This window comes from Diorhabda sublineata, chromosome 10 (genome assembly GCF_026230105.1).
Source record: "Diorhabda sublineata isolate icDioSubl1.1 chromosome 10, icDioSubl1.1, whole genome shotgun sequence".
Lineage (NCBI taxonomy): Eukaryota > Metazoa > Arthropoda > Insecta > Coleoptera > Chrysomelidae > Diorhabda > Diorhabda sublineata.
This window is the reverse complement of record NC_079483.1, coordinates 9,459,472-9,473,756: the sequence shown is the minus strand read 5'-3', so window position 1 is coordinate 9,473,756 and position 14,285 is coordinate 9,459,472. Positions and strand designations below refer to the sequence as shown.

Below are 14,285 nucleotides of genomic sequence, written 5' to 3'. Positions count from 1 at the left end.
CTCAAAAAGTATGCATTTTTCGGAAAAAGTTTTTAGACAAAAGTATACTAAAATTTAACGTAGATTTCAAAAATGTATTAATATATAGGGTGTTCCATTCAAAATAACAAAGTTACAGTCGACTTCCGGTAGAACCGGAAGTCGACCATCTTTTAAAATATTTTAGTTAAAAAGATCGTATCCGAAAACCTAAACGTATAAATTCTCGTGGTATTTCTATAAGTATTTTGCCATATACAGATAGTTTTATTCCTATTTAATTTCTCAACTTTTATTCAAAAATTTTTGTTGTTTTTTGCAATTTTTTTGGACCCTGGGCTTTAATGGCGACCGTGTGCATCGCACACTTTGCGCCCTGAACAGAACCACGGCGTTTTCACAATAAAACTAAAATGACCAGCTCATTATATTTACAAACATCTATTTTGATATTTTTTTTGCAAATAACTTCTTTAACCTCTAAATTAATTGCAAAATTTTCTATGCCAACAACGACGTGCTGAAAATTCATTCCTGATTTACATTTTTTTGTTTCACTGGCGAATCGTTGGCGTAAGCATAGCAACCGTGTCTGGGTACGTGGGATGCGTTGTAGTATTGATTGGCAACTTCCCAATCTTGCGACGTTGTCGATAATAGATTAAATTCTTGATAGCTACAGAATCTATATATATATATGTTAGTTTTTATTATTTTCTCGACGAATCGTCTTCATTTTTGAAATCTTCTAACCAAAAACAGGTAAAAATACATTTCGATCTATATATAAACATATTATTTGACGTTTACCATTTGCATATATTACGAGGTTTGTTCAAATAATAAGTTTCCCAATGAATTTTCACAATTAAAAACATGTTTATTGGTATTGAATAAAGCTTGGAGTTTCCTCAATTTCTCGACTTAATCGCCATTTAGATCAATACATTTTTGCATGCGGTGTACTTTTTTCTTTATGAGTCGAAGCTAGCTTCAAACCCCTTCTTTCAACTCTTCATCGGTTATTAAATCCGTTTATTTAATTCCGAGAAGAAATGGAAACCACTGGGGGCTAAATTTGAGCTGTAATAGGGGTGTGAGACAGTATTCCATCAAAATCTGTTGATGAAATCAGTTGTGATACGGGGGGATTGCGAAGTTAAGTTAAAGAGCTTTATCCACCAAGTGGTATGACGCGGTATTTGAATAGTATCTTCTAAAGCTTCAATTGAAGCTAACTACCTTCTGTAACATTGACTCCAAGGTGGTCAGGAGCTATATCTATTACAGTACGAGGGTGGTTCAAATATAAATCGGAATTTCGCTTAAAGATGAAACTACTATCTACTAGTTTAAATCCACCAACAGGAAATGGACGAAGATTGATACATCGGCAGGTCTAAACGATTTTGTTAAAAGTAGTTTATTGATTACCATGAGGATACGAATGCTGATATTTTTAAAGAATGGTTTTAAAAGATTTACAGAATTGGTTAGATTCAAAGAAGACGTTCCATCCTATGCGTTCCCTTTGTAAACAAAAATACGAAATTATTGAAATATATTCATTATTTTTAAACAAATGTTGTTTCATACGAAAATACACGAGGTATAAATTGAATAATGATTTTAAGTGTTCACTAAGAACGGATACGCCTATGGTTTAAGCATGCTTCATTATTCTATTACTCTCTTATTCGTAAAAGAATTGATAAAACTTTTAAAAAAGGCGAAGGTACCACGTCGCATCCACCAATTTTTTAAAATAAGTACTTTTTTAAAATACTGTTTAAATTAGAAGTTTTGGAGTTTCATTAATGGCACTCCCAGTGATGTTTGAAGGATTCTCCTTACTACTAACTAATTATTGGCAAATGTTTGAATAATAAGCAATAATAATTGTGCGAGGCTTTCACAGTCATCGTTCAAATATGTACGATTTATTGGATGCTCTGTTTTCGTTCGTTGTGTCTTGCTCTAGCTGATGCTGCAGTTGAACTGATCGCTGTTTCTGAGTATGTCAAATTCCAGGCGAAACGTCGAAAGCAAGACGCAACCGTACTACTCAAGATTTGACTATAATCTATTAAGAACTCGCTCCCAACAGTTGGTGAACCATCTTTGGCATAAGTGGAAAGAAGAACAGAATCAAATTATATTGAGTCCTAAGTAAATAATAAGTTTGAATTTTTTTTGAAAATCACACAATTTGCAACTGAAAATGATTTTATTTGATGTTATGAAACTAAATTTTAGTTTTGTGATTATTGAATTATTGAATTTTTTTTTCTATTATATGAGGCGTCTCAAAAACATCGTCCAAATGTAAAAAATTGTTATTGTTAATTTCAATGAAACATATGTGTATATATAAGTATTGTCGGTTACAAATTTTTCCATTTGGCAACATCGCTATGTGTCCTTTACTCGCTTCTTGAATGAAACCATTCACAGATAAGCCGAAATTAGTTGGTCGTAAACAAGTGGATATAGAAAAGAGAATGAAAATTAGAATGAGTTGTCCACATTGAATCAATACCAATATCACCGCGAATTTATTTTCTATAAATAAATTTCGAAACGAAAATATTACGTAATAGGGTTACTTTTAGCCTAATTAAAACAAAAACAATCAATAAATCGATGAAATCTTCAATTCAACAGATTACTAAGTATTATTCCTTTTTAAAGAAATTATAATTTTTATTTCTAACAAAAAATCTTTGTTTTTCCTCAAACACGAGGGTTCGTCCCTACGCTATTCATTTAATTACCGTAAATTATCCGAAAAAACTCATTCCTAATACGTTCTTTAAGTTCTGAAAACAGCCGGATATCACAGTATGTCAGATTTGGAGAATACAGTGGATTCGTATCTAATTCTAAGAAAGGTCATGAATATAAAAAGCTGTGATGATTTTCCAATACATTCCCGCTCTATTTCCAGATAGGGACATTTCGAAACGTCTGACTAAAGCTTCTATACCACTATGAAAATATTGATGTATCTTTAGATTCAAAATGTCCGTACTCCACCTGTTTAATTTAATCGTCGCTGTTAAATTTTTTACACCTTAACTCAGCCTTCAGATTTGCTTACAAAATATAATCTGACAGGGCTAGATCAGGGCTATATTGTGGGTGAATAATCTTTGTGTGACTTCCTGGAATATCTGTGTGACTTCCTGGAATCTCTTTCATGGTATCATGGTAAAAGATTATACTGTCTTGGTCCTCGCAGATACTGCTCTAAGTGGGATTATGCTTTCTATGTCTAGAATAATGTGCTCTCTTCTTTTTGTCTGGAAGAGTCTTTGCAGTTATTCTACGGAGTAAATTCACATCGATCGTTCATGGTTCTTAGCTAAATAGTGGACAGTCAATGCCTTCTGTTAGGCCCGTGTTACCTTCACTTGAAATTACCATAGACCGATGTCCCTTAAAACCAGATTAGGAGCTTTGACTCGCAGTTTTTAACGATTGTCCTACATAATTCCGCCTAGAGGAATATTTGCAAGACGTGAAGACTTTTTTGGAGAAGTAAAAGCTTGTGGAATCAGCTACCAAGGTACGTCTTTCCCGAAAACTACAACCTCCAGAAGTTCAAGATCAATATCCACATGGCAGTTACCACTCGAACTACTCGAGTGTAATAGAGTTCACTGCGTCGATGGAATCCACCAGCTGTTCTTTCTTGAAACCGGTATCGGGTTGTCTCGGTTTTTGGAGTTCTCTCTCTATTCGGTGGACGTACAACCAGGATTTCCTCAACTTGGACCTCCGAACTGGAACCTCTGAGTAGGTCGAGATAAATTTAAGATTCGGAGCTGTTAAGCCCTTTATTTTTTTCTTCTTACCACTAATGTTACTATGTTTGAGAAGGTCTTTAACAAAATCAGCAGCTTGGAAATTGGTAGAAACTGATGCTTTAGGAGTGGTGAGTTCCGCGCTCCCTGTTTGTTTAGAGCCCTCGGGGTGAAGAGGAGGATTTGTCATCGTCCATGCTCTTGCAGGTCCCTCCAAAATTTTGCCAGGTTTCCTGCAGGCTTTTATCGAAACACCTGGACATCGGTGGACATTGATGCTTTGGAAGTGGTGGGTTCCGAGGTTCCTGTTTGTTTAGAGCCCTCGGGGTGAAGAGGAGGATTTGTCATCGTCCATGCTCTTGCAGGTCCCTCCAAAATTTTGCCAGGTTTCCTGCAGGCTTTTATCGAAACACCTGGACATCGGTGGACATTGATGCTTTGGAAGTGGTGGGTTCCGAGGTTCCTGTTTGTTTAGAGCCCTCGGGGTGAAGAGGAGGATTTGTCATCGTCCATGCTCTTGCAGGTCCCTCCAAAATTTTGCCAGGTTTCCTGCAGGCTTTTATCGAAACACCTGGACATCGGTGGACATTGATGCTTTGGAAGTGGTGGGTTCCGAGGTTCCTGTTTGTTTAGAACCCTCGTGGTGAAGAGGACGATTTGTCATCGTCCATGCTCTTGCAGAGCCCTTTGGAATTTTGCCAGGTTTCCTAAAGGCATTGTCTAAACACCTGGACATCGGTGGACATTGATGCTTTGAAAGTGGTGAGTTCCGCTCTCCCTGTTTATTTAGAACCCTCGGGGTGAAGAGGCGGATTTGTCATCGTCCATGCTCTTGCAGGTCCCTCCAAAATTTTGCAGGTTTCCTGCAGGCTTTTATCGAAACACCTGGACATCGGTGGACATTGATACTTTGGAAGTGGTGGGTTCCGAGGTTCCTGTTTGTTTTGAACCCTCGTGGTGAAGAGGACGATTTGTCATCATCCATGCTCTTGCAGAGCCCTTTGGAATTTTGCCAGGTTTCCTAGAGGCATTGATCGAAACACCTGGACATCGGTTGAAACTGATACTTTGGTATGGTGGGTTACGTGGTCCCTGTTTGTGTAGAATCCTCGGGGTGAAGAGGAGGATTTGTCATCGTCCATGCTCTTGCAGGTCCCTCCAAAATTTTGCCAGGTTTCCTGCAGACTTTTATCGAAACACCTGGACATCGGTGGACATTGATGCTTTGGAAGTGGTGGGTTCCGAGGTTCCTGTTTGTTTAGAACCCTCGTGGTGAAGAGGACGATTTGTCATCGTCCATGCTCTTGCAGAGCCCTTTGGAATTTTGCCAGGTTTCCTGCAGGTATAGATCGAAATACCTGGTTAGAGTCAATGTCCAACGGCTGATAAAGTGAGATGTCGGTGGTTTTTTGCTACTGTTTTGTTTATGTGAGGTTTCTTCGATGTCAGGTCCTAACATTGCCTGATTTTTAACATGTTCACAACCTACTTTCATAGTACTAATTGAAATCATCATCCGGATCAATATAATCATAGAAAGTTGACATGTTATGTGCTAATAACTAATTTTGTACCAATTTTTACTTATTTCGATTTTTCTATATAAAATTTCCAGTCCAATGCAACCATAATAACAACAATACATCCGTAACTTTGCCGCCGCCTCCATTTTATTCAGCACATAGAGGGGCAGCTAGACAAATGTACGGATCGGGATCGTTGCGACCTCCTGGTACGAAATCGGTGATCTACGCAACGGGACAACGTCAACACGGTATCCGCACAACGATGTCTCCTCAAGTGTACAGCCCGCCACAATTCGTACCCTACGTAGTACCAGTACCCGTTTTCCCAATTCATATGAGGGCGGATGAATACGAACCGATGATAAGAGGTTAACGAACGTTTGTTTATTGATGCGTTAGTTTATTTTGTTACTATTCCAGGTTATCCAGGAATTCACCACATCCAGATTCCCCCTCGAAGTGACCGTCCGTCGAATCGAGGAGGCGGTAGATACGGAGGTCGTTTCGAATATCCAAACGGCAGACCGATTTATGGATTTTCCAACGCGCGGTATCCCTTCGACTTTGGATTCGTGAGAGGTAGAGGAATTTCATCTGATTTCGATGAGTCTCGCGGTGGAGCATATCTTGTACATAGAACTGAAGACGACGACGACGAATACGTCGAAACGTATCCGACGTTAAAACCTCAAGAAAATAGAGACGTTCAACCGAAAAAAGCTATAGAACATCATTCGTGCGAGAAAATTTGCAAGAAAAGCGAAATGTTGTGCAAGAAGTCTTGTTTTTGCTTAAAAGAAGAACTGAGGTTAGTTATTTTTTGTATAACTTCAGGATGTTATATGAAATTTATTTATTGAACCCGTTTAATTAATGAAAGAACAAGATTTGCCTTTTTTAAGTCACTTCCGCACAAATGTTTGGCATCGAAACTTGACCACACCTCGTATGATGACTGAATGTTCTTTTATTCCATCCTGTATAATTATCCAACCATTAAAGCGTCGATACATAGATTATTCATTCATAACATAACAAGCGCAATGCTTTTCTGACTTCGATAGTTTTTTTTCGATATACCCTGTATAATATTGATCAAAAATTTTACATGTTTTTAAGGCTTATTTGATTTTTCAACTTTTTCCATGATGATACTATCAACCATTCGGCTAGTATTTGCTAAATTTAAAAATTCCAGGACCGGCTGTGAGAAAATCAATTTAGTGATTCGTATTGAATATAACACCCTATATAATATATTTTTTAATACAAACTACATAAATAACTGCTGTTGGACTTACAGCCATTTTCTTCCACACACACACATACAGGAAATGGACACATTTTCTTTACCATTCAACATTAACTGTTGCTGTAAATTTTTAGTTTTCACTTTAAAATATTATGAACTCTTCTGATGTGAAAACAATCCTTTGAAATTTTTAGATGCGATGGAATTAGTGATTGTGAAGGTAACGAAGACGAATTAGATTGTGATCATATTGATCACCAAGTGCAATGTGACGAAACTAAGGAATACGTGTTATGTCCAAGAACTAAAAAGTGTATTTTGAAAGATTGGCTCTGCGATGGAGATGACGATTGTGGTGATTTTTCTGATGAAACGCATTGTGGTAAGATTACAAGTCTCTAAGTTTTTATTCATTACAATCATTAGACTTAAATAACCCCTTACCTCATATTTTATGTATTTTTATGTATTTCCAAAACTTAATCAAACATTTAATCGTGGAAAAGAAATCCAAATAAAACAAACGAATCAAATTGTCATTTAAGTGTCATTTAACGCCATTACCGATAACAAGAATCGATTACTACAATCGATTTTAATCGTTTTCGATATATTTAACAAACTTTTTGTACTGGTACATTGAAATCGTATGGGAAAAAATATTCATTTAATTGAAATAAAAAACTCTTATTTTATTGAATTAATTAATTATCGAATCATCTATAAACTAACGTTAAATGGAAGAAAAAGAAATGGATGAATAATTGTTCGAAGATAAAAAAGAAGAAAAATTGATAGTTGATCAATATCTGACAGTTCGATTTAAATTTATTGTTTTGAATGTATATTATGAGTAAATTTCTTATGGAACAAAATTGGGAAAGACACTTTAGTTTAATTAGGCTAAAATAAAACGAAAATGAGTGAAATTTTTCGATATCTCGCTTTGCTTTCGAGATAGTGATGATTGAAGTTACAACCAAACGTTAGTTCGAGATTCGCTATATAGAAAAGATGACGTTTAATATTTCGTTTAGAATGAGGATTTAATCGCTATAAATTCGATACGAGTCGTGTAATTTATCAAAAAAAGGTTTTTTGTTCCATTTTTACATAATTTACTCTAGTATATTAAAAATAACAGGTTTCTGAAGTAAAATGGCCGTAATACGAAGATTGCTACTTAAGTTTTGAGATATGGTAACACTGATGTCAATATGTCAAATCTGACATCATAAAGTTTGACATTTTTAACGGTGGACGTGTTGTTATACGAGGGATATTTGAGTTGTATACAGAATCTTCTTGGCCAAAACATGGAATTAAATTGCAATCATTTTCGTGGGATTATTTTCTATGACTATGAAAGTACGTTTCGAATGCTTTCAAAGCGAAGACCCGTTGGGATTTGATTAGGTTAGGTTTTCACGACTTCAATATCTCAAAAACAAAGCGAGATATCGACTTAGTTTGAGTCGATTTACAAAATAGACATGCTACCGAAATCGGATACGTACCGGAAAAATTGTATCGAGATTAAAAAAGACTAAAATTTTTATTTCAAAATAGTGTTTTTCAAATTTATCTTTTTTGAGATAATGATTCAAAGGGTTGCTTTGATTCTTCATCAAAATACAGCTTAAAACCACCGAGCTCTTCGAATTTCTTTATTGTCTATCTTTATAAACATTTAGCGAGTAATCAATCTCATATTGAGATGCCAGGTTAACCTTTCTTTTGGTAAATATCGTAAAGCAGTTCATGATTAAAACTTTTATCTCAAAATATGCTTTTCAAATTTACCTATTTCGAGATAAATGTTGTAAAGCAATCAATGGTTAAAATATTTCAAAAATTATTTGCCAAATAATAACTATCGAATCGTCTCAAAATTTCAAGATAAATATTTCAAAAACGTCTTTTTGAAATATTGAGAAAACAACTGCACTGAATGGGTTTATATAAATAAATATTTTTAGGTTTTAATGTGAATTGTACTAACGATCAATTCCAATGCGATAATGGCCTATGTATACCTAAATTATGGACATGTGACAATGACAACGACTGCAAAGACTATTCTGACGAATTCAATTGCACTATTACAGGGTGAGTAAAATTTATGAACGCCAATTTCGATTACCTATAAAGATATATACTCAATGACGACGATTTTTTTTGCAGATGCGAGGAAAATGAATTTGAATGCTCAGACACGACATGCATCTCGATAAGTTGGAAATGTGATAGACATATAGACTGCACTGATGGCTCCGATGAAAGCGATTGTGGTGAGTTTCATGAAATTAATCACCAGTAACCTTTTTTTGACGTTAATTTGGAACTAATATGATGATATGAATTTTGTTTCTTGAAGTCTATAAAGTCTATAAAGCTTATAAAGTCTATAAAGTCAGTCTATAAAGTCTATAAAGCTTATAAAATCTATAAAGTCTATAAAGCTTATAAAGTCTATAAAGTCTATAAAGTCAGTCTATAAAGTCAATCTATAAAGTTTATAAAGTCTATAGAGTCTGAAAAGTCTATAAAGTCTATAAAGTCAGTCTATAAAGTCTATAGGGTCTATAAAGTCTATAAAGTCAGTCTATAGAGTCTATAAAGTCTATAGTCTATAGAGTCTATAAAGTCTACAGTCTATAAAGTCTATAAACCTTATAAAGCCAGTCTATAAAGTTTATAAAGTCTATAAAGTCAGTCTATAGAGTCTATAAAGTCAGTCTATAAAGTCTATAAAGTCTATAGAGTCTAAAAAGTATATAAAGTCAGTCTATAAACTTTATAAAGTCTATAAAGTCTAAAAAGTCTATAAAGTCAGCCTATAAAGTCAGTCTATAAAGTCTATAGAGTCTAAAAAGTCTATAAAGTCAGTCTATAAAGTTTATAAAGTCTATAAAGTCAGTCTATAAAGTCTATAGAGTCTAAAAAGTATATAAAGTCAGTCTATAAAGTTTATAAAGTCTATAGAGTCTAAAAAGTATATAAAGTCAGTCTATGAAGTTTATAAAGTCTAAAAAGTCTATAAAGTCAGCCTATAAAGTCAGTCTATAAAGTCTATAGAGTCTATAAAGTCTATAAAGTCAGTCTATAAAGTTTATAAAGTCTATAAAGTCAGTCTATAAAGTCTATAGAGTCTAAAAAGTATATAAAGTCAGTCTATAAAGTTTATAAAGTCTATAAAGTCTAAAAAGTCTATAAAGTCAGTCTATAGAGTCCATAAAGTCTATAGAGTCTATAAAGTCTATAGAGTCCATAAAGTCTATAGAGTCTATAAAGTCTATAGAGTCTATAAAGTCTATAGAGTCTATAAAGTCTATAGAGTCTATAAAGTCTATAGAGTCTATAAAGTCAGTCTATGAAGTCTATAAAGTCTATAGAGTCTATACAGTCAATTTTTTATCAAATCCATAGAAAATCGATTCTAAATTTCTTTTAGATGTTATTCCTCCATATTGTACGGAAAATGAGTTCCAATGTGCATCTCATGTTTGTATCAAAATCGAATTCAAGTGCGATGGTGATGATGATTGTGATGATTGGAGCGACGAGGATGATTGTCCCAAGATACAAAGTACCTGCGTTTCAGGAGAATTCAAGTGAGCGAACGTTTTTACGTAAAAAAAATTTGTTTTATGATAATTTGAATTAATTACAGATGTAATAGTGGTAAGTGTATACCGGAAAGATATAAATGCGACAGACAATTAGACTGTGATGATAACGAAGATGAAATAAATTGTGATTACAATATAACGAAAACTTGTTCACCGGATGAGTATACTTGTGACAATGGAGCTTGTGTTTTGGTAAGTACCCCTAAAGAATCTAGTGAAGATTCGATTTGATATTTTTAGCGTACATGGGTGTGTGACGGTTTGGAAGATTGTTCACAAGGTGAAGACGAATCAAAATGCGAAATAGTCTGCGACGAAGCCAAATTTCCTTGTAGCGGTATTGATCCAAATAGCAATAAAACGGAAACGTGTATAAGTAAAAAATACAGATGCGATGGAAGGAGAGATTGCCCGAAAGGGGAAGACGAAGAACAATGTCCCGCAAAACGTGAATGCGAAAGAAATACCACTTGTAAACAACTTTGTATCACTACTGCCGATGGTAATAAGGGTTGTTCTTGTTTAAACGGTTTCCAACTTAACAAAGACGGTGTCAGGTATGATATTTTTTCAACATAACCTTGTATCTTATTTACTTTATTCATTTATACACTAACACTAAACGCACTTAACTATTCACTATCCAGTAAGTTATTCAGTAAAACTTGACGATTCACTGTGTACTCAAATTTAATTCTAAGCACCTATCTAATTCATAGCATAGTAATTTATTTCGATACACGTTTCAATTCGAATTATTTACTGACTCTATGGCTGCTCGAGACTCTTTTTATATCTTATCATCACATTCCAGAATCTTCATTTCCTGGAAATTCCTAATTTGCCGTAAATAAACAAAAAGGTCTTCATAGAATCGTTTCTATCGAAAATAACCGAACAGGATCGGTTTGACGGAACATGTCGTGGACGAATTCGCAACACTACGTCTAATGATAGTTTTGTAACCTATTTTTCTTATTTGTATTAATAGATTTTTGAATGTAGGGTGAATTTATTTATTCACTAACACTAAATACACTAAACTAACCACTTGTCACTAAATTATTCAGTAACACTTAACTATTCGATAAAACTTGTTACTATTTGACTGAATGACTCGTTTTTCTACATTATCATCAAAATCTTGATTTCCTGGAAATCTCTAAATTGCCGTAAATGAACAAAAAGGTCTTCATAGAATCGTTTCTATCGAAAATAACCGAACAGGATCGGTTTGACGGTACATGTCGTGGACGAATTCGTAACACTACGTCTAATGATAGTTTTGTAACCTATTTTTCTTATTTGTGTTAATAGATTTTTGAATGTAGGGTGAATTTATTTATTTACTGACACTAAATACACTAAACTAACCACTTTTTACTAAATTATTCAGTAACACTTAACTATTCAATAAAACTTGTTACTATTTCACTGAGTCACTCGTTTTTCTACATTATCATAAAAATCTTGATTTCCTGAAAATCTCTAAATTGCCGTAAATAAACAAAAGGTGTTCTTAGACTTAGAATCGTTTCTATAAAATGAGTCACGGTAATTATCCTATAAAAATTATACAAAGGATGGTGTTTTGCAATCTTTTTAGGAATTTTCACCCGGCGCGTCCCCTAAACTTTAGATACTATTAACATAATCCAACAGGACCGGCTTTACAGTCCATGTTGTCCATTATGTTTTGATATTTTTTTCAATCTAATTCTGTTATTTATTCGAACAGTTTTTTAATTTATTTATACACTAAATGCACTAAACTAATCACTATCCACTAAATTATTCAGTAACACTTAACTATGCACTAAAAATCATCAGGATTTGACTGAATAGACTCGTTTTATGAATGAATATGAATTTTATGAATGAAAGGCCTACTTAGAATCGTTTCTATAAAGAGTCATAACGCGATGTAAATACGATATATCGTATAAAAACTACATAAGGGTTGCTGTTTTGTACCCGGCGCATCCGCCAAACTTCAGATTCTATCAACATAATCGAACAGGACCGGCTTCACGATACATGTCAGTGAACGAATTCGTAATACTTTGTTTATATACAGAATACGTCGAAGTTGTGTAATTTTATAATAAGATATGTGTGATAGTTTTTGTTGTTTTTTTTGTGAACACTCTATATATGTTTTTAGCTGCGACGATATTAACGAATGTTTATATGCAACTGATCCTGTTTGTTCCCAAAATTGTAACAACACAATTGGTAGTTTCAAATGCGGTTGTATGACCGGCTATGTCCTGAGACCGGATTTGAGAACTTGCAAAGCGATGGGGGCGCCACCAACTTTATTATTTGCCAATAGAATCGATATAAGGGAGGTGAGGATATGAAAATTTTAATCTATATTTAAAATAATTGTTGATAATTTTGATTTTATCACGTAATTGATCAAGCGGTGGAAGATTTTTATCGGAAAATGATTAGGATTTAGAAAAAGACTTTTTTTTTCAATTTTTAGGTATCCCTAAGTAATTCAAAGTATACTGCGATTTTGAGAGGACTCCACAATGCCATATCATTAGATTATCATTACGAGAGAGGTTATATATTTTGGTCGGATGTATCTATGGATGTTATAAGAAGGGCCTTCATAAATGGAACCGAAATTACAGGTAACTATCCATGATAAAATGTAAAAATAAATACCAGAATCAGCCCAGTAGGTTATCGATAAAATAGCTCTGCAACAACAAGAAAAAATTAACAAAAGTCGCACCAGAAAAAGGGAATGAGTCAATATTGGTTAGAATGAAGAGAAAAATAATGAAGAAATGATGGTAGATGAAATAACAAAACTGAAATAAGCAATAAATGAGAGAACTGAAAGAGAAAAAGAAGACACTAGAGAAGAAATTGAAAAAGCAAATGATAGGTTAGAGCAACTTGCAAAAATCAGAAAGAGAATAAATTAGTTCTTAATGCAAGAGAGGAAGAGAAAGAGAACTGGAAGATTTATTAAGAAATGATGGTAGACATTAAGAAGAGACAAGAAGAAAATGGGCAACAAATGAAAGAAATGGTAGAGAAAGAGAAAACACTAGAGAAGGAATTGAAAAAACAAACAAATGATGGGCTAGAACAACCTGAAAGAAATCGGAAAAAGAAGAAGAAATTAGTTAATTAAGCTTGAGGAAAAGACGAAGAGAATTGGATGATTTGTTAAGAAATGATGGTAGACATTAAGGAGAGACAAGAAGAAAATGGGCAACAAATGAAAGAAATGGTAGAGAAAGAGAAAACACTAGAGAAGGAATTGAAAAAACAAACAAATGATGGGCTAGAACAACCTGAAAGAAATCGGAAAAAGAAGAAATTAGTTAACTAAGCTTGAGGAAAAGACGAAGAGAATTGGATGATTTGTTAAGAAATGATGGTAGACATTAAGAAGAGACAAGAAGAAAATGGGCAACAAATGAAAGAAATGGTAGAGAAAGAGAAAACACTAGAGAAGGAATTGAAAAAACAAACAAATGATGGGCTAGAACAACCTGAAAGAAATCGGAAAAAGAAGAAATTAGTTAACTAAGCTTGAGGAAAAGACGAAGAGAATTGGAAGATTTGTTAAGAAACGATGGTAGACATTAAGAAGAGACAAGAAGAAAATGGGCAACAAATGAAAGAACTGGTAGAGAAAAAGAAGATTCTAGAGAAGGAATTGAAAAAAAAACAAACAAGTAATGGGCTAGAACAACCTGAAAGAAATCGGAAAAAGAAGAAATTAGTTAATTAAGCTTGAGGAAAAGACGAAGAGAATTGGAAGATTTGTTAAGAAACGATGGTAGACATTAAGAAGAGACAAGAAGAAAATGGGCAACAAATGAAAGAAATGGTAGAGAAAGAGAAAACACTAGAGAAGGAATTGAAAAAACAAACAAATGATGGGCTAGAACAACCTGAAAGAAATCGGAAAAAGAAGAAATTAGTTAACTAAGCTTGAGGAAAAGACGAAGAGAATTGGAAGATTTGTTAAGAAACGATGGTAGACATTAAGAAGAGACAAGAAGAAAATGGGCAACAAATGAAAGAAATGGTAGAGAAAGAGAAAACGCTAGAGAAG

The 14,285-nt window shown here is 34.1% G+C and overlaps 1 protein-coding gene across 2 annotated transcripts in view; it reads left to right on the top strand.

Annotated features, from left to right (window-relative positions):
• Positions 1-14,285, top strand: part of LOC130449645 (low-density lipoprotein receptor-related protein 4) — a 61,515-nt gene that overhangs the window by 9,253 nt on the left and 37,977 nt on the right. For both annotated transcript variants that reach the window (XM_056787592.1, XM_056787593.1), the window contains exons 3-12: positions 5,401-5,679; positions 5,732-6,119; positions 6,758-6,945; positions 8,543-8,672; positions 8,748-8,854; positions 10,018-10,177; positions 10,237-10,387; positions 10,436-10,752; positions 12,360-12,546; positions 12,687-12,840. In XM_056787592.1, coding sequence (XP_056643570.1) covers positions 5,401-5,679; positions 5,732-6,119; positions 6,758-6,945; positions 8,543-8,672; positions 8,748-8,854; positions 10,018-10,177; positions 10,237-10,387; positions 10,436-10,752; positions 12,360-12,546; positions 12,687-12,840 — 2,061 coding nt within the window. The remainder of the gene's footprint in view (positions 1-5,400; positions 5,680-5,731; positions 6,120-6,757; positions 6,946-8,542; positions 8,673-8,747; positions 8,855-10,017; positions 10,178-10,236; positions 10,388-10,435; positions 10,753-12,359; positions 12,547-12,686; positions 12,841-14,285) is intronic.